General features: G+C 34.9%; 1 protein-coding gene across 1 annotated transcript in view; it reads left to right on the top strand.

The window, feature by feature from the left end:
- AGMO (alkylglycerol monooxygenase) overlaps positions 1–27,643 on the top strand; it is a gene marked incomplete at both ends in the record, with an annotated part of 282,802 nt that overhangs the window by 16,160 nt on the left and 238,999 nt on the right. The window contains one exon of the mRNA XM_081101921.1: positions 1,195–1,346. Coding sequence (XP_080958047.1) covers positions 1,195–1,346 — 152 coding nt within the window. The remainder of the gene's footprint in view (positions 1–1,194; positions 1,347–27,643) is intronic.

Genomic DNA, 27,643 nt, shown 5'->3' with positions numbered 1-27,643 from the left:
GGATAGAGAGTTAGAAACATCAATGAGAAAGAAACATCGATCAGCTGCCTCCTGCATACTCCCTACTGGGGATGTGCCCGCAACCAAGGTACATGCCCTTGACCAGAATTGAACCTGGGACCCTTCAGTCCGCAGGTGACGCTCTATCCACTGAGCCAAACTGGTTAGGGCCTGTTGTCTGAGTTTTAAAAACAATTGTTTATTTTAACTAGGTTCATATATGTACTTAATTTCTAAGAGAAGGTTATTCCCTTATACCCGTGGTTGGCAAACTGCGGTTTGTGAGCCACATGCGGCTCTTTGGTCCCTTGAGTGTGGCTCTTCCTAAGCCTTAGGAGTACCCTAATTAAGTTAATAACAATGTACCTACCTATATAGTTTAAGTTTAAAAAATTTGGCCCTCAAAAGAAATTTCAATCGTACTGTTGATATTTGTCTCTGTTGACTAATGAGTTTGCCGACCACTGCCTTATACCATACGAGCTGTAGTTTATATTACAAGAAATATTGAAATGCTATGACTATCCAATTTGTAATATTAAGAATAACATATAAAAACCATTAAAAGTGTGTGTGTGTGTGTGTGTGTGTGTGAGAGAGAGAGAGAGAGAGAGAGAGAGAGAGAGAGAGAGAGAGAGAGAGAGGAAGGAGATAGTAGAGAGGAAGAGAGAATTGTTAGCCAGCAGTAACTTTAATTAAAGGAAACTATTATTGGAGTCACATATTTTAAGGCAGTAGGTAATTTGCAGACACCTTTTAAAATATGCTATTTATAATTTCTACCTTTTACAGTAACTTCCTTTAAAAAGCACCCTCATTGTGTTCATTAAGATTTAGAAATGACAAGACAGAAAGCAAGTCAAAGTTTTGTCATGTTTATGGGTTCCAAGAAAAGCATTTTAAGAGACATAAAAAGTGAATGACATCCTAAGTTCCATGAAATTGGGAATGCAAATAAGTGTAATCAGTCATACCTATGAAACAAGGAAACATTATGTGAATCATTTTGATACCAGGAAAATTAAGCCTCTTAAAAGACATGATGGAGTGAGTAGTCAGAAACAACAAAGAAGGGGGAAGGATTATATTTTTACACGTGACTATATTAATTTTTTAATATTATCTAAAATGTTTTAGCGTAATTTTACATCTAAAAGGTAATATAATCATTGCTTGTGAATCTTATTTTTCCAGATTGTTTTTCAGGAGCATTGAACTGACCAGTTACATCTATATCTGGGAGAACTACAGGCTCATCATTTTGCCTTGGGATTCTCCATGGACTTGGTATTTAACTTTCTTAGGAGTTGACCTTGGCTACTATTGGTTCCATCGCATGGCCCACGGTAAGTTTCAAATCAAAGCTTTTATTGATAATTTATGTTAAACTGTGTTTGGCTCATGGTTGGTGTTTAGTAAGTATTTATTGAACTAATGAATAAATGAATAACATTGTTTATTTTGCAGTATGTAAAGATTAATAATTCAATTTTTTCAAATTAAATGGAAACCATCTGAAGTCACTTTTTAAAAAGTGAAATTATTAGAGGTGCATTTTTCATACTTTTTTAATTTATTACAATAAACTTTTAAAAAATTGATGGATATAACATTACTTTTTATACAAGGTGTCCCAAAAAATGTATGTACACTTTAACAACTGATAGCTCAATTTGAAACTAAAATGTATTTTAATAAACGCTACCTTTATAATTATTCAAAATGTATGCATACATTTTTGGGACACCTTATATATTGCCTTACATTGTTCTTATTATGGTGAACTTGCTGGAGTCTACAGACACTTGCACTCAAATTCAAACTTCACATCCCAATTATCCAGGGTCATTCAGAAGAGCTCTGTAATTGCATGGAATCCTAGGTAATGTGTGCTGTTATATGTAAGCTTGATTGAAACTCATGGCAGTACTTCCTCATTACAAATGAAAATACAATCAGCTAGGCGTTCACCATAGTGCACTTTAGTATTACCAAAGCTTTGCAAAATTACTCATCTAATTCAAAGCCCTGTTGCTGCACTGGTTCTCAGAATTTACTTTTTGGGATTATTTGCTGCCCCACCAAAGAAATATTTTGTTATGGAGAGGGAAATGGAAGTGCAAGAAACGGTCTAAACCTCTGTAGGGGTAAGTAGAGGTTGGAGAATGATTGCAGAGCTGAGGTGAGCAAGTGGTCTCCAAGGAGGAATAAGACATGCAGAAGTCTTTCTGAAGGGAAATGGGGGGAAGGGCTAATTTTGAAAAACTACCTAAGAGCAGAACTCAGGATTTCAGTGGGTGGTTGAGTTGAGTGGGTGGGAAGGAAGGAAGGAAGAGGAAGAGACCTGGAATAATAATAATAAAAAAATAGATGGGAGATGGAAAGAAGAGTCCCGAGATCAGAGTGAATAACTGAGCTGTGTGTGTAGGAGTATGTGTGACCAAATATCCTTCCTAAGTGAGGATAAAGGAAATAGGAGTAGCATCCACAGGCGTCCGCTTAAGGCGGCTAAACTAAATAGAGCATTACTTTTGCTAAAAAGTTTAAACATATACATTTCAGGAAACTATAAAAAGTGTTAATTCATTAAAATAATTTGAATTGAACATGTAAACTAGAAAAAGTAATTTATTTTGTGTGTGATAACTTTTGTCTTTGAAAATAATAGGTCAGCTCCTGACATCATTTCCTTTTATTTAAATGCAAGAGGATACTCCCAAATTGAATGTGATTAAGAATAAAATATAGTCTGGGTAGTAAACTTTGTATTTTATTTCAAAACAGTCATTTTTCTCCCTAAAATTAACCCATTGGCAATCTTCCTCATTTTCTATGCAGCAAATGGGTAATGTACAAAGCATTTACATTCTATTAGTTAATTTCAGGAATTTCCTAATATCACACTGTCGTGTCCGGATGTGTTAGGAAATCTGCAAATTTGCTTAATTTTTGAAAGCCCCTTATACAGGAAACAAAGAACCAGCAAAATATTACCAAATATAAAACTTCTAAAAAATAAGTTGATAGTAAGTGCTCTCAGTGAAGAGCAATAAAATAAAATAATGTATTAAAAACATGAAATCAAGGCTGTTTAAAGTAAGCTTCCCATTAGAAAAAATTGAACTGAGTCCAGTAGAGGGAGGCATTTAAAAAAATCTGAAAACCTTCTGGAAAAATACTCACCACCTTCAGGCTATGAAGCCTAATCATAAGTTCAAAGACTTTTGACTTGTGATGGAAAGCTAGTAGGAAAAAAATAAAATATGGAGCTGAATGTGTCAAACTTCAAAATGACAGTCAATTTTTAAAATTTATATGATAAAAATATTAAAATAGCTTTTTAGAAACCCAGTAATTCATAGGAATAAGAAAAACTTCTAATATCAAATTTCTTGAGCCTCTTGGATTACTAAGCTCATACTGGTTAATTGGTTAAATTTATTCAACTGAAAAGTTTGAACAGTTCTAAAATCCAAATATTTTAAAATATGAGAAACGACTGCTTCTATTTAATGTGTTACTCTCACTATTTACAATAAAATGATATATCTATATTCCAAATTTGTTATTGTTAAATGCTATGAGTTTGGAAGAAATAGACTTAAATTTCTGTTTTGACATGTATTTAAATTATTTCTTTAATAACCCAAATTATTGCTAGGTATCTGTTATGTTGTTATTTGTTTGCATACATGGAGACTTTTCTCACCTTAATTAAGGGGACAGTTTGGTATTAGTGAAAAAGAATTTATTCTCAAAAACTTCATTTTCATCTTAATTTTTTTTGCAAAAGAGAGAGGGGTATTGGAGGCTATATGTGTTATTTTATTTAATTTTTCTTTGAAATAATGAGAACATTGCTAATTATTATTAACTTAATGGTGTGGCAAATTGCTTTACAGGGCACAATAATTTCTACAGAGTACTTTTACAACTTAAGAAAGAAATGTAGAATGATAAAGTTAGATAGACTTTTAATGAAAAGTAACATTGCATGCATAGTTTCCATTTATAAAAGGATGCATTATTTTTCTTTATACTTTCTATTAGTTATACTAAACATGTAAAATAGCGAGTAAAGATTTTTTAAGGAACATTTAAAATATAAATGATTACTGCTTTGCAAGAGCAAGAGTGAGCCTTCCAAGGTTCTGGTAATAGACTTTAACTTGTCTTAGTTGGTAATCACATGAGTGTATATGTTTGTAAAAGTTTATTAAGTTGTACACTTAAAGTTTATGTACTTTATGTCTCAATAAAACATTAAGTTGTTAAGTAATATCACCTGCATGATTTCTTGGTAAATAGTTTGAAGTGAGACTAATATAATAGGGAACCATATTTAGAAAAAAGAACCAAGAAATTATTTATGACTGTAAGCATACTTGTGTGACCTTGCACATTTACCATTATTAGTTTCCACAGCAAGGATGGGGGAAGGAGCAGCAGACAAGTTGTTAATTTTATTGCCTTTCTTCTCCAAATGCTTCTTTGCTATTTCTGTGCTACCAGAGTTGGGCCTAACTCTTCTTTGCCAGTTGAGTTGATGTTAGACTTGGCCAATTTCAGGGACTGTGGGGATGCTAAAAAGCCAGAACAGCAGAAGAAACTTAGCTTCCATTTTCCAGAGTGCTGTTTTCCCTGTCTTAACAACAGACTAAGTATATGGAGAGCCTGGTAAGCATTTGGTTCATGGCTAAGCTCTAGCCTAAATCTTCTGATAAGATCCCGTGTCCTCCAGGGAACAAGATCAGAGCACTACCTGTAACCCTCACCCTCTGGGGCCTATGCATTCTCGAAGTACCTCGGTCACCAACAGAGTTCCTGTGCAGTCACAGGCTCTCCAAAGATATCTGACTATTAGACTTGGAGTGGGAGGCTCTGCCTGTTCCCTCCCCCTCAGCTCTATGGGCAGTAGCTGTGTTCTGCAGTTGCTGCTCTGTATTGCTTAACTACTTGTTTACTTCTTTTAGTAATTAACACCTTTTAAAATAGTTAATCATTATTCTTTTAATTAAATTTATTGGGGTGGCATTAGCTAATACAATTATGTAGATTCCAAGTGTACAATTCTATAATACATTATCTGTACATTGCATTGTGTGTTTACCACCCAAAGTCAGATATCCTTCTGTTACCATATGTTTAATCCCCTCTAGTAACCACCATACTATTGTCTGTGTCTATGAGTTTTTGTTTGTTGGTTCATCTTGCCTGAAAATTTGTTGCTTTCAGTTTTATATCCCATATATGAGTGAAATCATATAATTCCTATTTTTTCTGACTTATTTCCTTTAGCATGATATTCTCAAGATCCATCCATGCTGTTGCAAATGTCAGTATATCATATTTCCTTATGGCTTAGTAGCATTCCATTGTATGTATATACCACATATTCTTTATCCAATCATCTATCAAAGGATACTTTGGTTGTTTCCATGTCTTGTCCACCATGACTAATGCTGCAATGAACATAGGGGTAGATATATCTTTACGAATAAATCTTTTCAAAAATTTCAGGTAGATACCCAAAAGAAGGGGTGCTGGGTCATATGGTAGCTCTATTCTTAATTTTTTTAGGAATCTCCATACTGTTTACCATAGTGGTTGTACCAGTTTGCATTATTACCAGTTTACATTCACGGCCTCTCCAGCACTTTTTCCTTATTCAAATTACAGGCATGGTTTCTGTCTTCTAATTGGACCCTGACTGATATAGCCAGCATCCTCACACATTCTATAAGGGTTGTAAATTAGAATTCACCTAACTATCTTTTATTATTATTTTATTCTGAGTCATTGATTATACATTCAGGCTACAACACAATTTAATGTAGTTCTGAAATAAAGTTTTCATCTGTAAAACTGTTATAATAAACAAACTATAAAATCCCCTCAAAACTCCTATTCTTTTAGTCAATAAGTAAACTGTTTAGTGTATTTTCTATTCCTCTTTTTCTGTATTTAAGCAAGGTGGATGATAATTTTATGTAATTAGTTATAAACACTTATCCCATAGTTTATTGTGATTGAGCCTTCGTATATGACTATTAAACTTCATTTTTATATTTTCCCTGACTTCTAAGGGAGTTAAATTTAGATCATCCTAATTTCTATTGTTTTAAAAAAGAACATAAGCAGATGCATTAATTTGAAATTATTTTATTTTGTAATAATACCAGGATTGTGCTCTATATTGAAGAATAGATCACTAAACATTCAGTTACATTTGTGTTTCTCATTTATATACCAGAATATACCTATTTTTATAACTCTTTGTCATATATTATGCCTCACTCCTTATTTTAAAAATACTAATATAGCGTTGATTGTATTCTTATTTGACCACTCATGCGAAGTCTACTCATATCTGCCATTCCCCTTGTTTAGTCCCATGATTTCTCACTTTCTCTCAGCCCTTGGAGAAGTCATCATTTAGAATATATGTGAGGGATGCGTTGCAATTCCCACTAACTTGCTTATGACCTCCAGTTTCTCATCATCACTTTCTATTAAAAAACATGGCACCTGTGTTAACCATTTTCCTCTAAGTCTAACTCATCTCAATGACAGAGGCTATGTTATGTTTACTGTTAAACATCTGTCCATTAAAACACTTAAAATGTGTATGAACTGAAAGGTTACCATTGTTTTCCCTCACAGAGCCCCATTTGAGGGAGTCTTCTTCCTAAAAATAATTTATTCTTATCTCTGGCAGCTGCAGTCCTCCTTAAAGCCACAGTCTAAATTTCCTTTGGTGTTCTTAGGTTCTATATGTAGGTAATGTATAGAAAACGCATTTGAAACACAGGTTCTGGACATCATCTAGGTGTTAAAGGTATAGATGCATTGAGATATCAAGCAGGGAAGTTACACACTTGATGATGAAGAATAAGATTCTTAGGAATCTCCATAAGCCTACTTTTTTAACATTGATACTAATGTGTAGAAGTATTTCCAGGAATCCTTGGGAGCATTTGAGATGGATATGGCAATATTTTCCAGAGATTAAAAAAGCTTGGAAATGAGTAATTAAAATGAAACTGGAAGGCAGTGATAAAGATTAACTTATGAGCCCTGTCTGACTTGTGACTCTCCCTGAGATAGAGAACATGCCTGTTTTTCTTTTAGGGCAAGGACCTAGTACTCTTGCTGGCTATATAGCAGAGAGAACATTGAAATTGGTTTCAAGAGATCTAGGTGTGTAACCTGTGTGTGTGTGTGTGTGTGTGTGTGTGTGTGTGTGTGTGTAAGTGTAACTATTTAGCACACATGTAACTTTGGGATTAATGTCTCTCAAAAAGATTTTGTTGATTTTATTTACCTCCCACTTTTGTAAGGAAGTCTAAATTAAAAAAAGCCTTTAGAGTGTAGGAACTGAGTAAAATTGAATGAATGAGTGAATGAATGAATGAATAGATAAACTCTAAGCAAGCTAGATGGAGGCTTCTTTGAAGATTTAGGGGTGTTAAAATGGGCACGGGAGGGAAAAACATTAAAGAATAATAACTTTACACCTCAAAAATTCAAACCAAGTGGAATTCTATTCTTTTTCATTTAGTAAATAATTATAATTATACCTGAATTTAATGTTAGCATATTAAAATAGCATAATGAGCAAGACTTCTCTATGAAGTACTAAGGGAATACACTAAGTGAAGATTCCTGGAGAAATCATCACTTAACTAAAAAACTTATTTCCACAGTTATAAACTTGTCATTCATACATAGCTCATTCATGAGTTATTTTTTTTCAGCAAAGATTTAATGACCACCTATCTTATACCAGCCCTTTACTGGGCACCTGAAATAGCTTGGCTAATGACAGATCAGGACATTGATTGTTCATTCTACTATAGATATTAGACATTATCAATTAGTTACAATAATGACATAGAAAATACAAAGATGTTTATAAAGTGAATTCTAAAACTGACAATAGAAACTCCCCTCATTGTCACTAATTTGTAAATTTACAAATCTTTTAATATGCTAATCAACTTTTCTCAAAGTAGTGTGTATAAAAGCCAAATGGAGTTCTGTTTAAAATTCATTATATCTGAGATGATGATACTAGTAATAGTATTAATAGTAATACTATTAATTAAAAGTCACCTATTAATGAGAGCCATTGGAGAAGCAACAATATAGTGATTAAAAAAGCATATATTCTGGAGCCAGGTTACTGAGTTCAACTCCTAATATTGCCACTTATTACCTGAGATTTGGGGCAGGTTAATTTTTGCCTTATTATTCTACTTAATTGTTGAGGGAACTAACAACACTACACATCTCATAGGATTTTTACTAAAACTTAAATGAGTCAAAACTTAAGAAAATGACTGGTATATTGGTAATACTATTTAAGTATTACTACTATTGAATTAATGCTTATTTTTATTGCTTGGTACTCCACTAAGTGATAATATAACACATTATATTATTTAAATCCCAGAACAACACTATTACATAGGCATTCTGGTTTTTATCAGATATTGAGTATCTACTATATTCTAGGAACTCTAATTTCTAGGAATGTGGCAGTAAACAAATAAAAGTTGCTGCCCTGATGGAGTTCACATTTTTATTGAGAAGGAAATCTATTAGAAATTTTATATTTTATGTATATTTTAAAGTTTGTTGCCTTCTTATCTTAATTAAATGTAATTTTTCTAAATGTTTTTCAGTTTACAAGTTGAAATCTCTTTTTCAGAACTTAGAAAATTACTTGAAAAAAATCACTGTAACAGCCCAGCCAGCATGGCTCAGTGGTTGAGCATCTATCTATGGACCAGGCAGTCATAGTTCAATTCCTGGTCAGGGCACATGCCCAGATTGCAGGCTCCATCCCCAGTAGAAAGCATGCAAGAGGTAGCCAATCAATGATTCTCTCTCATCATTGACCAGAGGCCCGGTGCATGAAATTTGTGCACCTGGGGGGGGGGGTGTCCCTCAGCCCAGCCTGTACCCTCTCTAATCTGTTACCCCCTTGGGGGATGTCCAACTGCCAGTTTAGGCCCAATCGGGTTAGGCCCGATCCCTGTGACAGTCGGACATCCCTCTCGCAATCCAGGACTGCGGGCTCCCAACCACTCGCCTGCCTGCCAGCCTGATTGCCCCTAACTCCTTCTGCCTGCCAGCCTGATCACCCTCTAATCTGCCTGATTGATGCCCCTACAGGCCTGGTCCCTCTCAACTGCCTCCCCTACTGTCCTGGTCGCCCCCAACTGCCCTCCCCTGCTGGCCTGGTAGCCCCTAACCACCCTCCCCTGCTGGTCTGATCTCCCACAACTTCCCTCCCCTGCCAGCCATCTTGTGACTACATGAGGGTGGCCATCTTGTGCGAGGGCAGTCAATTTGCATATTGCCTTTTTATTATATAGGATGTTTCTCTCTCTTCCTCTCCCTCTCTGAAATCAATAAAAATATATTTAAACAATTTTTAAAAATCACTGAAACAGAGTTTTTTTCTTCTCTTTAATATATAATTTAACTTTGGCCTTTTTTTACAGATAAATCCTTGTACTTCATAGAATGCTTTCCAACATGTAATTTTGTGTTGTAGGCATTTCTAGAGTATGTATATGTCTTTTTCCTTTCAAAATTCACAAATCTTAATAAAACACACACACACACACACACACTGCTATATATTTTCACAATATAAAGCTTATTCTGCATCAAGTTTTAAAAGAAATGTTCAGTGCCTACTCTGTGCCTTGGAGCTGTTTGAAGGAAGGGTATATGTGGTCTGAGTGAAGTGCTCAGACCATCCGTTACAGAAACAGTACAGACAAGCCCCAGAAAACTTCGTAAGATGTGCAGGTGGTACTTGGTGGTAGTTAAAACAATAGAAAATCTGTTTGCATCAGTATGAGATTTCATGAGCAGTGATCTCTTTTTCTATAGTAATTTAGGAATATAGTAGGGAAAATATGCCAATATGCAGAATTTGATGGGTTCCACCATGGTGATAAAATTGCTTAGGAAAAACAAACAAATTGACTTTAAGTTAAAGGACATAGTGAACTGCAGGTAGAGCATAAATGCAAACAAGTAAGAAGTAGAAAATAATTTAAATGAATCTGAGAGAGGATATTTAGCAGAGGCAGTAATATATAAATCACATGTGTAGCAAAGACCTGTAAAACAAATTTTAAAATTTTACTACAAAGGAATAGTGAAAGCAGTCGTATAATTTAAGAATAAAACCACATGGTTAAATAAGCACATTAAGTTACCATCATAGCTTCATTGTTTTGACTACATATCAGTCGAAAACTGGAATATGAAAAAGGATAGATACAATTATTATTGTCAAGGAAAGGAATTGATTATGCGAATGGAATATTTCAATGTAAAAATATATATATAACCACAACATAAGGGTAAATCCTTTTAATGCCAATATATATTACTGGATCTTAAGTACCCACCACCTTTTTAGTGACTTGAAAGGCATACTTCAGTGTGTACACCGATCAAAACCTTCAGCAGGAAGAACTAAAAGATACCACTCTCAGGGGTTTTACTTAACGCTTCTGGGTCACAGATGAACACTGAATTCAATAAAATTTAAGGAGGTGTTTATAGGTAATAAGAAGTCGTCTTGCCATCTTTAAATTCTATAGGATTCCAGATTTTATATCTACTCTATCTGAACTAGATAGAGTAAACAAACCAACCAACAAACAAAACACACACACAACACACACAGACACACACACACACACACACACACAAACCAAACATTTGTGAATCTGTTAAGGCCCAATAAGTACCAGAACTTATTATCCTATTAGGCATAGAAAACCTGTCACTTTTTGAAATAATATTAATAAAGACTAACATTTACTGAGTTCGTTCTCAGTGCTTCTAAGTGTTTCTCATAGATTTTCATATTTAATTAAAACAACCAGGTGATGATTTCTGTCACAGCCTTTTATAAAAGAAGAAACTAAAACAAAGTTTAAGTAACTTGTCCAACTTTCAGACTGTTGTGCCAGAGCCTGGACAGTTTGATGCAAGCCTGTTGATCTCAGAGTCTGTGGGCTTTGCCAATTTCTAGCCTCTTCATGAAATTTAATTTTTTCATTAAATACAGCATATATTAATACATATATCCAATATACATATTTTAGCTTGTATTAACATGTACAAATCCTCAAATATTTTGGTAAGAAAAAATAAATTTAGTGATTTGGCTGTTAAGGTGTCAAATTTTTTAAAATATATTTTTATTGACTTCAGAGAGGAAGGGACAGGGAGAGAAAGAGATAAAAGCATTAATGATGAGAATCATTGATTGTCTGCCTCCTGCATGCCCCACACTGAGGACTGAACCCACAACCCGGGCATGTGCCTCGATGAGGGATCTGGAATGGAGCCATGACCTCCTGGTTCATAAGTCGATTCTCAACCTCTGAGCAAAGCTGGTGCTTTTTGAATGTAATGCTTAAGCTACATAAGGATAAAGTGGGGCTCCCCCACCTTCCCAATGCAATATTATTCTCATATCGTAGTCCTCTCAAGCACCATGATTCTTCATTGATTGACTTGTATTGAAAGTTAGATCTAAATTTTAGATTGATTAGACTTAGAGTAAATATTTTTGGCAATAACAGTTTATAAGTTATGTTAGGTACTTCTGATCAGGATGCCCTGTAGAGCAATTTGCCACACCATTAAGAAAGATAGAGAAAGATTAGAATTCCTTTAGCCAAAACCCATAAAAATACATTTTCCCCTTTGTAGTTAATAAGAAATCAATACATAAATATATGGATGTAATTGTATATATAGTATATGTGTATATCTGTGTATGTGAAATAAATATAATACATTTCTAGAAAAAAGTTTGCATATCCAAACTGACACAATAACTCAAGGAAAATACAAATTTTCCTATAGACCACTAAAATTCAGTTGTCTAAAATGGTAATTTTTGTAAGTAATTAGCAATTAACCTATACTGTGACACATGGATATGTCTCATTCCCACCAAACCAGTCATATAATAATTTTAGCCTCTGTTTTTGAATATTGTCTAAGTGAGTTATTATGGGGGTTACAAAATGATGATATTTTAAAAATATATATTATGGATTAGCTGGCATTTCTCTGTCTCATAGTGGACAGTCCTAGAACATATGTATATATAATTTCCTATTGATATCTCAAATTCAAATTTAATATTTTAGTGTTTTGCTCTTAACTTTCCATATCTGCATTTGATTTTTTCCACTGAAAATCTTGACTTGTAAGAATATTCATGTATTTAATTATTTGCTATGTCATATAGTACACAATAAATTTTTAGAGTCAGAATATCAAACAAAACATTTACTGATTGATAGAAGGTTCATATTTTTCTTTCAGTTTCATTTTTTTTCCCCTTAAAGCATATTCCCACTATGCATCTAATTAGAGGACTGTTTCAAAAGTTACTTGAAATAATTATTTGTGTGGTTATGGTAACAATTTGACATATATTTAAATTAATTTGTTTATTGTAGTTCATTTTAGTTTATTTTCTTGACTATCTACATAAAACAATGCTCAAGGATAAAACTATATCCTGAGAGACAGTGTTCCCATCCCTCTTCTACTTTATTGCAACCACACTGTATAGTTAACCATTTTTGTAGCTTCACTTTATTTTTCCTGTGTTTTAATAAAAGCATAAATATATTCACATACACATACACACAGACACACACATGCACATAGGCATACAACAACATATATAAAACATTTATAAATGCATTTAAATATGAAATAATCTAGTACATGCATGTATAGTTAAATATAACACACAGTGCACACACACCATTAGGTTAAATTTATTAACAACAATAATTCTCTTCTATTTTTTAAAAAATATATTTTATTGATTTTTACAGAGAGGAAGGGAGAGGGATAGAGAGTTAGAAACATCAATGAGAGAGAAACATCTATCAGCTGCCTCCTGCACACCCCCTCCTGGGGATGTGCCCGCAACCAAGGTACATGCCTTGACTGGAATCAAACCCGGGACCCTTCAGTCCGCAGGCTGACGCTTTATCCACTGAGCCAAACCAGTCAGGCATCTTCTATTTTATTGTATTTATTTTATTCATTTGATGATGTGTTAAACTCTTGAAGTATAATTATAACATTTTAAATTCTAGTGATTCAGTGAAATTTGAATTAATGATTGTGAGGCTAATCATATTTTTTTGTTGAGCAGTTGAATATTTTAATGTTATGGAGTGTCAGAGACTTGTGTTTTGAAAGCACATATATGCCTCATTGGTGCTCAAGCTTCCTGCTTCCTATATTCAAATTGTATTTACTTTGAAAAAAAAAAAAGAAAAAAAAAAGCTTGTTTTATAACTGTGTGGACAGTCAGTGTCTGTTCTTCCATATGAAGGCTTTGTTCTTCATTCTATAAAAGCAAATATTAATGAAGCACATGGCCCTGGTCACCCTGGGCTCCTTTCTCCAGAGCCAGATGGAATTCAGATTGCTTATTTTTATACTTACTGATATCCTGGGGAAAAGGTAAAGAAGAGTTTATAAAACCACGGCCAAAAAGGGATGTAACTTTTTCAGTTCTCTCCAGGGCTGAATCTCGTCTGAAATGACTGACAGGTTTTGGACATACAGAAGGAAATGATGAGTTGGGCTAAAAGTCCAGATGTGTGCTCAACAGAAGTATAAGGTTACATTTTAAAAGACATGGGATGCAATACCTGTATCTTTAGGGGAAGTTGTAAATAGTAAACATAACTTCGCTATCAACTGCAGTCTGATTTTTAAAGATTTTCAAAGAAATACTTTTCCATCTCTCTAAACTATTCAGCAATGCTTTAAAAATCCTTATATGTGTAAAGCCAATTCATAAAAGATAATAATTTGAATTAAATCAAATGATTACTCAATATGATAATTCTTTATCATCCTTAAAATGTTAATGCTTGAATGTTTTTGATGAATTTATTTCTACCATAAAATGGAAATAGACTGCTTTTTATCTTACTTATCTATGCTGGGAGTAATAAATAGCTTGTGAATATTCGAAGTTACTGCAGGCCGAAAAATACAATTGAAGAAAAATAGCAAAATTACTTGTAAAATTGCTTCTAAATCCTACAGAACAATGCCATCTTTTAGCAGTATATTTCTTTTTTTAAAAATATATTTTATTGATTTTTTTACAGAAAAGAAGGGAGAGGGATAGAGAGTTAGAAACATTGATGAGAGAGACACATCGATCAGCTGCCTCCTGCACACTCCCTACTGGGTATGTGCCCGCAACCAAGGTACATGCCCTTGACCGGAATCAAACCTGGGACCCTTGTTGAGTCCACAGGCCGACGCTCTATCCACTGAGCCAAACCGGTTAGGGCTTAGCAGTATATTTCTTAATTCTCCTATGAACTAATCTTAATAATATCTTTAAATATAAAGCAAGAAGAGTGGAGTTTTTTCTACATGAGAAAGCCATGGTAGTGCAATATTGGAATATTCCAGTTTAGGATAGATATTGCCCTCATTCAAATATTCATTCATATACAACAAAATGTTCTTTTATGTTCTACATGGTTACCATGCCTTGTGTGCTACTTAGAAGCCAAATTATACATCCATGGGAATGACAACAAAACACATCCTAATTTGGGAATTTTAAAGGGCTCTGGGATTTGAAGTTGACGTTTCGTTGGCTGACTTCCAAAATACAACTGAACCAAGGAGAGGAAAGAAGCTATTTGGATTTTGTGTTTCTCTGAATCTCATGTAGTTCCGGAGAGAAAAATGATGTCCAAAGATAAAACTATGAGAACTTGCTCAGATAATAAGTAAATTCAAAATGAACTCAGTAGCCAAACTTTAATAAAGAGAAAGTTGTCAGTGGAAATGCACGAGAGCTGGACCCAGGGTGAAGCCTGATAATAGTCTCCAGAGCATAAGCAGGCAGCAAGTGAGTCCTTCTGTTGGAAGAGAAATGTAAAAAGTCACAGCACTTCCTTTTTTTATCCTTTGTAAATGCACCCAAGGGAGGAACTACTTCTGTAGGGTTTGCATTTCTCCTGTTATAGACAGGTGGTGGGAGGAAGTTGTGAGTGAGGCAACAGCAGAAAGAGGAGTCCAACACTGAATAAGGTGTTCAGGCATCATGGAGGGCAGCAATGCCTCCCTCATCTCCCAGAATAGCCTCCCCCTCTTAACGGAAGGGTGATGGGTGGGGTGGGAGGGAGAGTGAGCAAGATGACAAAACTTAACCTACCTCAGGAAAAGTATCTATATTTCATCCAATGCCTCTAAAGGCCATTAGGGAGAGATGTTGGGTAGGAGGGTTAATTTAGTTATTCTTGCAAAATATACCATCAGCACTGTTTCCTTTCTTATCTCTGACATTAAGTAGCTCTGCATGTGACAGTTATTTTTTCAAAATGTAAAAGCATTTTTACATACTCCTATACTATTTTAAGACACTCATTTATTCCCTTTACTAGTTGTTATTTATTTTCTTTTTAATATATTTTTACTGATTTCAGAGAGGAAGGGAGAGATAGAAACATCATTGATGAGAGAGAATCATTGATTCGTTGCCTCCTGCACATCCCCTACTGGGGACTGAGCCAGCAACCTGGGCATGTGCCCTGACTGGGAATCAAACTGTGACCCTCTGGTTCATAGATTGACACTCAACCACTGAGCACACTGGCCAGGCCTGTTCCTAGTTTTTAGATGCCCTTCCTTTTCATAAAGGCTGTTTCACACAGAGGATAAAAGAGAAGTTTTAAGAGCAGTTACTTCTGATTTCAAATTCTGATTCTGCCATCTATTAATTACTGTGACCTTATAATAACACTTAGTTTCCCTGAATCTCAATTTATTTTTCTGTAAAGTGGGTATTATTATATACTTTTCAAAGTGTTGTGGGATTAAATGAAATAATTATGTGTTCAATTTATGGCACACAATAAACCCCATAACCATGATAGTTTGATAGTTGTTTTAATTATTCTTGTATATATATATATATAACAAGGATGTGATAATATTCCAGGAATCCCAGAATTGCAGACCGTCAGGGGCTTTGTCTCACTGAAACCATACCATTTTTCTTAACAGAGTGCTCTAGATAACTACTTCCGGAATGAAACATATATTCCTTCTCTTTATGACTGTGATTTCAACTGGTGTGCTGTTGAAATCAGTTATTTTTACTTCTGAATATGTCGTCAAGAGAAGCAGGGTCAGTAGGTTTAAGGAGCCAGGTGGAGTTCATGAATTCCATTTTCAACATGTCAAAGTTGAGATACTTATTGGAGCAAGTGAAAATGTCAAGGAGGAAGTTGGGTAAAAGGCACTTCAGAGAAAAAGCCCAGGCTAGAGACACAAATGAGTACATCTTTAGTATATTGATGGCATTTAAAGCTGTGGAAGTTATTGGGATTTAAAGGAACAAGTCTACAGAGCGAGGACACTGTAAAACCTGAGCCATGTGCTGTTTTATTATTTGTGTTTGGTTTACCAGGAAGAAGCAGCAAATTAGACTGGGAAACTCACAGGAGGGTGTGGTGCAGGGTCCCTAAGGAGAATGAAGAAAGTGTTTCAAGAAGGGCGTGATCAATGATTTCCAGTTCTGCTGAGATTCCTGCTTTATTAATAATAGGCCAGGTTACTGGACTAACTTCCTCTCTGAGGGAAACTAAAACTGCTGAATGAAATATAAAAACTGTCTTCCTAGCCTCAGAGAGTTGCCAAAATTGTGAGGAATCACCAAGCTAAATCTTGAAGACAGTAAGAATATGGAAAATTAAAGTAATACTCTAATCCACTTTCAAAGTGTGGGCATGTGGCAATCCTGTAGAAATTGCTGTGAAAATGAGTGGTATTTTTGGTTGCCTTCAGAAACAAGGGGATAGAAGTAAGAACCCAGGGTCTGCCAAAGATGGGGACCCTATCAATTAGGCTGAAATCTCCAAAGGTAAGGTAGATTTCATCTCTTCACCAACTCATCTCTTCACCAACACTCCTGCCAGAATGTGGGGGAAATTGTCTGATACTGGATAAATAAAAAAAAATAAAAAGAGATAAAAACAAAATTGGTTCCTAATTGTTTATAAGTTAAACTCCAGCCCAAACAGATAATTATAGCCAAAATGTAGAGGTTTATCTAAGACATTTCAAGCCATAAATGTAGGTTAGAAAGGTGTAGGTTAAAATGGTAAAACTAAATACTACTGGAAAAATTAAGAGGTTATTTATGTCTCAACTGCTTTTTTCAACAGCAATGACCAAAATACATCAAAGAAAATAAGGTACATAAGGAAACAAACAGTTTTATTTTACAACCAGCAAAAAAAATTTTTTAAATGGACAAATTAATTTCACCTTCAGAGTTGTGAGATACCAATAATATTAACACATATTTTTAACAACAATGCTTAATATATTTAAAGACAGAAAATCTTACAAATAAACAATAGGAAAAGAATTTTAACTGACATTGAAGATTTACAAAATAAATAGACTTGATAGCAGATTGTATAAAGCAGAAGAGAAAATTTTTCAATAGTGTATTAAGAGAAACTACACAGAATATAGCCAATGTGGCTGGGGGTGTGAGGGAGCTGGGGGGCAAGGGAGGATGGAAACTATAAAAGAAAGGATAAAATAAACTGATAATAGAATAGTCTCCAGTTTGTTGAAGATTATTATTTCTCTAAGATGTCATAGTCTTTGCAGATACTCCTAACATTACTCCTAAAAAATTCTAAATAGATGAAAATTATTGAAATAGAAAAAATCTTAGAAAATATTGTCTGGGGACACTGACCTCAGTGTGTAGGCAGATCTCTAGTTAATATAATTCTCAGTTGAAAAAGAAATATCAAAGTTCATCATAGTGATTTGTAATGAGAGACATTAGTCATTTGCTAATTTTCTTTTAAAAGACAACACAAGAGATTGGTAAATTCAAAAAGCATTAAGTACTGAGTCATTCTGAGTGTGAGACATTTGGATGACGGATGCATTTGGCAATAAAATAAGTTCTATTTAGCTTATTTAAATTATTTGTATGTTCACTTCCTTTTCTTAATCAGTAGTATCTCTTTGCCCATAAGTAAGTTACTTATTCGGTCAAAGCCTCTAAATTTGATATAATAACACTATCCCCCTTTTACCTCCTTAGATTGTCATGAGGCTCAAATGAGGTCATTTCTGTGTTAAAGTCTATGCAATGAAAAGCAGTGCAATTATAACCATCCTTACATGCTTGCCTTCTAAAGTTCCCACATAGGCTAAGTTGTTATGCCAGTTTTTAGCATTAGTGTTTGTTATTCATCCATGTTCATGAAAGAAACTAAATTATCTAGAAACTTTCTTCCAGATCTAATTTCATTTACCTGAATGGAATGCAGTGAGCTATATTTGTATGTTAAATGATCATTATTATTTACATGACACAAAGAATTAGAAATAAGCCAAAAAAATTGTCAATTTTTAACAAACATTTCTAGACTAAGTTGAGCCTAGGATGGGTGAGGGGTCAAAGTGAAAAGAATCTGCTCTTGGTTGGGGTGTGCATGGGTTTCCTTCAGTCTTGTGTTGGTGTTCTTGGAGGGCTTTCATTGGCATTTGTAACTCTTCCCTTGTTGACGGGGGTGAGTTCAACCTTGTTACCGTGTTCTTTATCTCTTCAGGTTTAGTTTCCTGTGTTTGTTTATTACTCATCCCAAATGGACATATCAGCAAGACAAAAGAGGGTGTTTATTGCGAGGAGCAGCTGCCTCAAAGGAATGCATTTCAATAGTTTGACTGTTTATAAATACAAACAAATAAATCAATCACCATTGTCTCTCATCTTCCAAAGATAAGAAGTTACTGTACAGATGCAACTTGCATCCTTGATTCATCACAGTTAAATATAAATTAGTGCTTTTACTACTTCCCAGACAATGCAAGGATCACAGACGACTTCCATTAATTCTTTTCCAAACATTTGTTCAGGTCTTGTCAGGTATTTTAGTTCTATATGTAATTCAACCCACAAGACAATTATTATTATCTTAAATAGTATTCATTTAGATTTATCCACTAATTTACCTTTTCTAGGGACTTTCCTTCCTGCATTATTGTGTGTTTATCTGGGGTAATTTTTCCTTCTTGAAAACTTACTTTTGTGCTACTTTTAACACAGATCTGTAGGTAATGAATTCTACTAACTTTTGTTTCTTTGAAAATGTCTTTATTTCATTTTAATTTCCATTATGGTGAGTTTTTAGCAAAGACAAAAATAGGCACCTATGGCCCGTCATTTACTCCAACACATCACCCCATGACTTATCCTACCCATTTCACACCCACATCCATACCCACAAAATCTGTGTGATGCAAGACTCACATTGTGTCAATGCATTCATTTGATCTGTTAATAATTTCGTATATCTTAAGAATAAGCCCTTCCCCTGTCTTTTATTTTTTAAAATATATTTTTATGGACTTCAGAGAGGAAAGGAGAGGAAGAGGGAGAGATAGAAACATCGATGATGAGAGAGGATCATTGATTGGCTGCCTCCTGCATGCCCCATACTGGGGATTGTGCCCGAAACCCCAGGCATATGCCCTGATCAGGAATCAAACTGTGACCTCCGGGTTCATAGGTCAATGCTCAACCACTGAGCTATGTCAACCAGGCTCCCCTTTCTTTTATATATTTACCTGACTAATGTCATATATAAAAAATGGTTAAAAGAATTGCTCATTATCATGGGCTAGCCATTTAATAATTAAATTTCTCATTGTCTCACAAATGTCATAACATTTTTGCACCTTGGATTATTAATAAGGTGCAATAAGTCCTTACATTGCAATGGTTGCTTTATTAAAATGTTAAATCTCCTTTTACTATAAGTGCCACTTCTTTCTTCTTTTTGTTTTCCTTGCAATTTGCTGAAGAAATCATGCCTTTCCTTAACACACACACACACACACACACACACACACACACACACACACACACCCCATCTTGGTTTTGCTGATTGTAGCCCTGTAGCATAGCTTAACATACTAGTATTTTGCCATCCTCTACTTTCTATTAATTATTGGTAAGCTTTAGAGTATAGATAAGATTCAAGTTTGATTTGGGGGACAAGATCACTTTATAAGTGGTATTGTATTTTTTTTGTCAGGAATGGTATACCTTTATACATTTGCTATTTTTTGTGAGGTTAGCACTACTGTTTATGCAGCCAGTCCTTTAATCAATGTCTCTCCAATAATTATGGTTTTATGAAGTTTGTTCTTTAGTAGATTCCTCTGGGAACAATATTTCTTGACTTTTTGTATGCTGATAACAGCTTGTCCTTGGCTTTTATTCTTGGAAGTCAGTTTAGCTACATATAAAATCCTTGGCTCACATTTTCTTTCCTTGAGTGTCTGAAATGTTATCTTTTTCTTTTTTTTGTTTCTTTTTTAAGAAGCATTGTTTTAATAAATCTGGCAGAAATTTGATTTCCTTTTTAAGTGATCCGGTCAAATCTCTGTTATATGAGACCATCATCCTTTTACTCATTTTATGGAAAGTTAGTTTTTCTTAACTTTAGGAGGAAGTGTGTGCTAAGATATATTGCCTAACTTCATAGTATAAGAGTTCTCACTCTTTTGTTTTTTAATGAAATATTAATGTAATATGTCTACTATATTACATATCCATTATAATACTGGAGGACCGGTGCATGGAATTCATGCACAAGTAGGCTCCCTAGGCCTGGCCAGTGATCAAGTTCCCTGCCTCCCCACCTCCTCCTTCCCTCACCGCCCATGTGTCATCACCACACAGTTCCCCACCTCCCGCCACCCAGCCTCCTCCTTCCCTTGCTCCATCAGTGCCCCGCCACCACTGCTGGTCACCTGCCATGTTCTGTACCACCCCTTGCTGGTCAGCGCACATCATAGCAAGCGATCGAACTCCCGGTGTCCTGGTCAAACTCCTGAGGGGACAATTTGCATATTAGCCTTTTATGATATAGAATTTATTTCTATCTATATCTAGACTCATAGGTTCTGAGATGTGGCTCCGTTTTCTTCTCCCAATATTATCTGATTTTTTATGCTCTCTAGAAGTTTCTGTAACTAGTGATATTGTAGTTAACATACAGATAAAGGATATTATTTCAGGTCAATATTATGGCCAAATATTGTTTGTGAAACTTGCCTTCATTTGTTTTTGTTACACAAAGACATGGAAGTAAATAGCAAACTAAGGTTCAGAACAATAACAGACTAAAACACGCCATAGAGCATTATCTATAGTTTTCCACCAGTGCTCTGGGAGTAATGCAGATGACTGGAACACAGACATATGGACACTGGAGACAGCAGTGCCATAAACACTGTCATAGAGAGCCAGTATAGTACTGGTTACAAGCATAGACTGGAATCTGGCTCCTGGAGTTTGAATCCCATCTCTGTCACATAGAATTTGTGCAACATGAGCAAGTTTCTTAACCTCTTTTTCCCTCAGTTTCCTCATTTATAAAGTGAAAATCATAGTGATTGCCTTCCTTTATATCATTTATATTAGAGGCCCTGTGCCCGATATTCATGCACTTGGGGGGTCCCTCCTCCTGTCCTGTGCCCTCTCGCAGTCCGGGAGCCCTCGGGGGATGTCCAACTGACAGCTTAGGCCTGCTCTGCCAGGAGTCCCTATGGGTGCTCACTGACCACCAGGGGGCAGCTCCTGCATTAAGCATCTGCCCTCTGGTGGTTAGCGCGCATCATAGTGACCAGTTGTTCCACCATTAGGTTAATTTGCATATTAGCCTTTATTATATAGGATTCAGTTCCTGGCACAGAAATGCTTAACTACTATAACTTCACTCAGTTCATTCTTAGAAATTTTGAGGTAAATTCAAGTCACTGAGCTCAAAGTGTCTTTTTTAAAGTAACTTTAGTTAATATAACTTTAATTTTGAATTTAATAAAAGTGAGACAAATCACAGTTTAAATGAAAACAAGTATTCCTTCTAGGTAATGTTGATCATCTTCATAAGACTAAAATTGTGTTTTTCCAGTTCTTTTTAAAATTTGCCATTGTGGCAGTCTAGATTTTGGCAGCTTACCAAGTATGTAGGTGGACACTTCATTTTAAAATACCGAATTTTGTATCATGCTGAAGCTATTAAGCTTTAAAAAGTCATCAGAAAGCTCATCTGATAGTCATTTTTGTTTTACTTTTCTTCTTTGAAAACAGATATAAAGAGTCTATTTGGACTTCTTAGACTGTCTCTGTTATTAATAATTTAAGCAAGAAAAATATTTCCGAAAATCATGAAGAGATGGGAATTATCCCAAATATTTTAAAGTTACAACTGCATAGGGATTTGACATCAGTTAATTTTTATAGAAGTAGTTATAGGTATTATGTTCACATTAACTCCTCTTTGTCCCCGGGAACAAAAATTCAAGGCCTTGATGCTCTATAGCACAATCAGACACCTGCTGTCTGTTTTTATTTGTTTTAGTTACATACAAACGCACACACATAATTGTAAAGAAGAGTGACATAATCCTTGTCTTCATTGAACGATATAGAAATAACATCCTCCTGCTTGGTTGAAGTCGCAGAGAGTAATTTTAGTTGTAGTCTTGAGTAAGCACAGATATCTATAAATTCTCCTAAATTATTGACTGCATTTCAACCAGACAGACACATGTTAGCTTTATATTATCTTATATGAATACCAGGTCTGTGTCTCACTCTCACTTGATTGTATGGTCCATCATCTCTGCCGCTCATAAATCCCAGTGACCTCGAGAAGAACAAAAAGAAAAGTGAATAGTCTTTCCTGTTATTTAAATAGACACTCTTATTTTGAGTATAATGAAAGGTTTCCATTCACTGGTATCTTCATTATTACATAAAAATATGTAGCGGTCGAGCAGTAGGGGGTTTGGTTTGGAGCATGCATAAACCCAGAGGTGCAGGTCTTTGCCCACTGGAGATCATACTTGGGAACTGGATTAATGCCATGTATAATCATGAAATTAGAACTGACATTATAAAATTGAGGACTTGGAACACATAATATTCCTAAAAAAACACTTCAGAGTAGAATGAAAAGTGATTACAAATAGTACTAAAAATTTGATCATCTTTTTAAAAAGATAAATATTGAACTGAGTATTTTGCATTTGTTGAGGCAATATTTTAAAAAAAATGATTACATCTCCAGTTCCAGGTTGGGGATTTTTTTCTGGGACCTATGACAGGATGTTTTCTCATACTTTTTTTTTTTCCATTTTAACTAGAAAAGGAAAAATCTTTCTTGCCAATTTTTTTTAACTCTGTCTAAGTGATATACTTGTATTCAAGAATGTAGTTGTTAGAAAGTACTGTTATCTATTTAAAACTTACGGAAACACTTAATTTTTAAGGCAACATTAACTAGGGTTGAATTATGGAGCAATTCCTCCGGAAGTTCATGTCAGAGGAATGTTATTGCCAAATAAATCCACTATGGTCAGTTGAGCGACAGTGAATAGGAAAAGCACTTAAAATAATTGGACACTCAGGGTTACCTTTCCAAAGTCTGCTGTGACATGTTATCTGTGTCACTCCCATTAAAACCAGTGGGGGTTTTGAGGTTGAAATTCATCTTTACAGATTAAAGCCTCCCTTATTAACACGTGGCTCTGTAGAAACCATCAGAGAAACCCAGGGTTGGAAAATATCAAACGTTCTTTGGAAGGTAGTGACACTAACTCTTCTCCCCTCACCTTTGTCCTTATAAACTTTCTAGTTATAAATGTTGATGCATTCAACTGGGGATGGATAGAGAAGATATGATGTTTACACTAGAATTTATGCATTAAAGCATGGTTTTTTGCAGTTAGTGTGCTGGGTCAGAAAATTAACTATTGCCTTGCCTACTTTTTTTTTTTTTTTTACTATTGCCTTTTAAAATGTCTTCTTATATTCCATCCCCAAAACATATTCTTCTTATATTTCCACTCCCTCTGCTGGTACTCAGATAGATACCTACGTTTCTACTAGAAGGACTAGAGGACTTTTACATAAATTGAGTGGAATTGCCTCTATGATGCTTTGGGAAGGACTTGAAAAAAATGTGATTTTTAAAACTATACCAGTTTCCATATGTAATATGAAAAATAAAAGCATGCTTATTTTATTTATTACACAAGAAACTGTAATGTGACTTTTATTGATATTTTTAAATGGAAGCAAGAAATGTATTTCCCTTTGTATTAATGATTTTAGAGAAATTTTGTCATATTGTCAGTTAGAGAATAGTAGTCAGTGTTTATATTTGTTGCATGCCCTGCTTCACATTGTATAAACCAGAAATGTTTTATTGTTATGTTAAGTCTATTTCTATAATATTCAAATGCAACATTTGAGTGATATTCTGAAAAATAATTCAATTATGAAATCAATAATAAATACTAGACAGAATAATCAAATCTGGCTTCAAATCCCTGTTCTGTCATTTAACAGTTGTATGTTCAAGGATAATTTTTAAACTTCTCTTATCCTATTTTTCTCCATCTGTCAAATCATATTAAATCCTCCCCATCAAGATGGCTGTGAGAGTAAATGACCCAGTGGATGTTTAGCACTGGCAGTTCGTTTGATGATGGTCTCGATCCCAGATTAACAGGTATACCTTCCAACTGGCCGCAGATAACTGAATGAATACCAGTAAATAAGTTGAGAGAATAAATGAGTGTCTTCAAAGTAATGTGCCAATTTAGCTCTAATTTGTTCTGTTTTTCTAAAGCAACGCTTTGATTCCAAAAAGAACACCAATGATGGTGGGCTTAAGGCACTGGCATGGACAGGTAAAGGAAGGTTTGTCAAGAAAGTTTCTATTGTTATGTTATGTCCCTAAATTTAAATCTATATTACTAGCACAGAGTCAGAAATATAACTCATGATGAGACTCAGTGTGAACACAGATCATGCATTGAATTTAGTGTTGTTTTTGCTCTGACTTGTGACTACATATCAAAAGAAATCTGTTTCTCTAAATAAATTTGCCTGATTTGCTTTCCTCATTTTTGTTTCTGCCTACCTAACATCTCCTTACCTAAAGTATTGTTTTGCAACTTAGTTGCCAAACTGAAGTCTTCCTTTCTGCAGTACATCATTTATTCCTTGGAATGATTTGCCCTGGCATTTCCTAGGGTGGCCCTTACAGAATCCAGGGAAAGAGATGAGAGGGAACTTTATGAGGAGGCAGCGCAGGATGCAAATGTTAGCCAGACCCTTGAAACCATCAGTGACTCTCTGGAGAACTGACCCTGGGAGCTGAGGACCACTGCTTTGATAATTTTAAGAGGTCCATTGTTTATTATAAATCGTCTCTCTCTGCGAGGTGACAGCAGCAGTATATATGATTATAAATTGCTTCCCAGTGTCCTGACTCTGGCACTCACCCATGTGGGCAGAATGTGTGTGTGTTGGGGGAGGGTTAGTGAAAGAATGTTTGGAAATGGAGGAGGAGGGGCAGGGCTGGCTGCAGTTGATCTCTAGTCGAAAAAGGTGCAAAGGATCAGGGAATTTGGGAGAGGTGAGAAAAAATAAACTTGGGCCATTTAATTACAGAATGGCGAATTTAGAACACTTAGATCATTTGATTTAAAACCCTCAGTTAGCCAAGGAGAAAATGCATGCCCAGAGAGGATAAGTGGATTAAATCAGTCACCCCAAACCTGAGACTTGAACTTAGATTTGTGAACTATAAGACTTCAAACACTGTACTGCCTCTCATGTGTTCTTTACATTTTATTCTTACTGAGTAGTTTTGATAAAATTTATTTTAAATGCAAAATGAAATACTAAATATAGAATTAATCTAATCACCAGAATAGGGAAAACTCCTTGAAACCAGTTCGTCCTTTGTATATATTCCATTAGGTATAAACACTCAAATGTTTTTGTTTAAAATCTCTAGAAATAAGACTTCTTTGCTATTTTTATTAATAGAGTTTTGAGTTAAGTGAAAACACTTGTTAATTGTTTTCAGTTTCTAAGCTTTGATTTTCACAATTTTAACTTTGTTTCTCAATTATATGAAACATTTCCATCCAAAGTCAAAACTATAAGGCCAAGTATATTCAGAGAGAATTTGCTTTCATATATCCCACATGTCTATACACCTACATCTGTCCTTCCCCATCTGCATAAACTTTTTACTAATTATTATTTCAAAATTCAATTGCTTCTTTAAAATTTTTTAAACTTTTTTCATTTATGTATTTATTTATGTATTTATGTATTTATGTATTTATTTAAAGGTTAGAGATTCACCCCATTTTCCCCTCTCAGCCCCCCTCCCCTAGCCTGGTTCTCTCCCTACCCCAGGCCTTCACCACACTATTTATTTTTGAAGGGGGAAGTAAAAAAGCAAATACGTGTATGTGTGTGTACATATAATTATATTTTTTATTCCTTTCCACAAAAATTTCATATGTTAAGAATAATCTTGTACATTTGTACATTACTTTTTTTACTTGGTAATATAACTTGGAGAAATTTTGAAGAAACTTATAGAGATCTGCCTTGTTTGATTACATTTGAACAGTACATTCTGGGATGTATCATGGTTTATTCAGACAGTTCACTATTGTTGGACATTTGGATTATCTCAATCTTTGGCAGCAATAAATAGCCTTGTCTATGTATTCTTTATTATTTTTTGGCAGTGTATATCTAAGAGTTTTTCAAAGGATACTGCAATGGGAAAATGAATATATATTTTTTATAGTTATTGCAAAATTCCCTTTCAGTGGCGTTGATCCATTTTGAATGCACATCAGCCATTAATTAGAGCACAGGTTTTTTCAAAGCCTCTCCAAGAATGGTGTATTGTGAAACTTCTAGATACTGGCCAAAATGAGAGGTGAAAATAGCATCTTAGAGTAATTTCAATGGCATAGTAACCCATTTGGAGCATCTCTGGTTCACAGAATAAGTGATCACCATATTAATGATTTTTTATGCACATGTACCTCCCAATAAACCCTTTCTGAGGTAGGCATTGGCTTCAAAGCAATGCACGGTTCTGTGCAATGCAGAGGGTACACATGAGGGAAAGCCTGGGTTGGACTCGTATAGGTAGATAGGTCAGTGGAATGAGAGTCTCATCTACATTGTTCTTGAACCTACCACCAGAAAAGAAGGATCCAAATGTGTTGCATTTAAGTTTTTATCACTCCTTAAATAGTCACTTAATAGGATCTTCTTCAAAAAGATCTAAAAGCCATGAACTCTTAGCATTGTTCATTTTTAAAATATATTTTATTGATTTTTACAGAGAGGAAGGGAGAGGGATAGAGAGTTAGAAACATCGATGAGAGAGAAACATTGATTAGCCTCCTGTACACCCTCTACTGGGGATGTGCCTGCAACCAAGGTACATGCCCTTGACTGGTATCAAACCTAGGACCCTTCAGTCTGCAGGCCGATGCTCTATCCACTGAGCCAAACCGGTTAGGGCACATTGTTCATTTTTAAGCGTAAGAACAGGAGAATATTTGTGACTCAACACACCTTCGTATTTTCTACTTTAAATACTCATGAATCATGCACTTTATAACCCCTTTGTGGATGATATGATTTTTA

The sequence above is a fragment of the Myotis nattereri genome (genome assembly GCF_964212035.1).
Source record: "Myotis nattereri genome assembly, chromosome: 11".
Lineage (NCBI taxonomy): Eukaryota > Metazoa > Chordata > Mammalia > Chiroptera > Vespertilionidae > Myotis > Myotis nattereri.
Note: the sequence above shows the minus strand (reverse complement) of the source record. Positions and strands in the feature narration are given on the sequence as shown.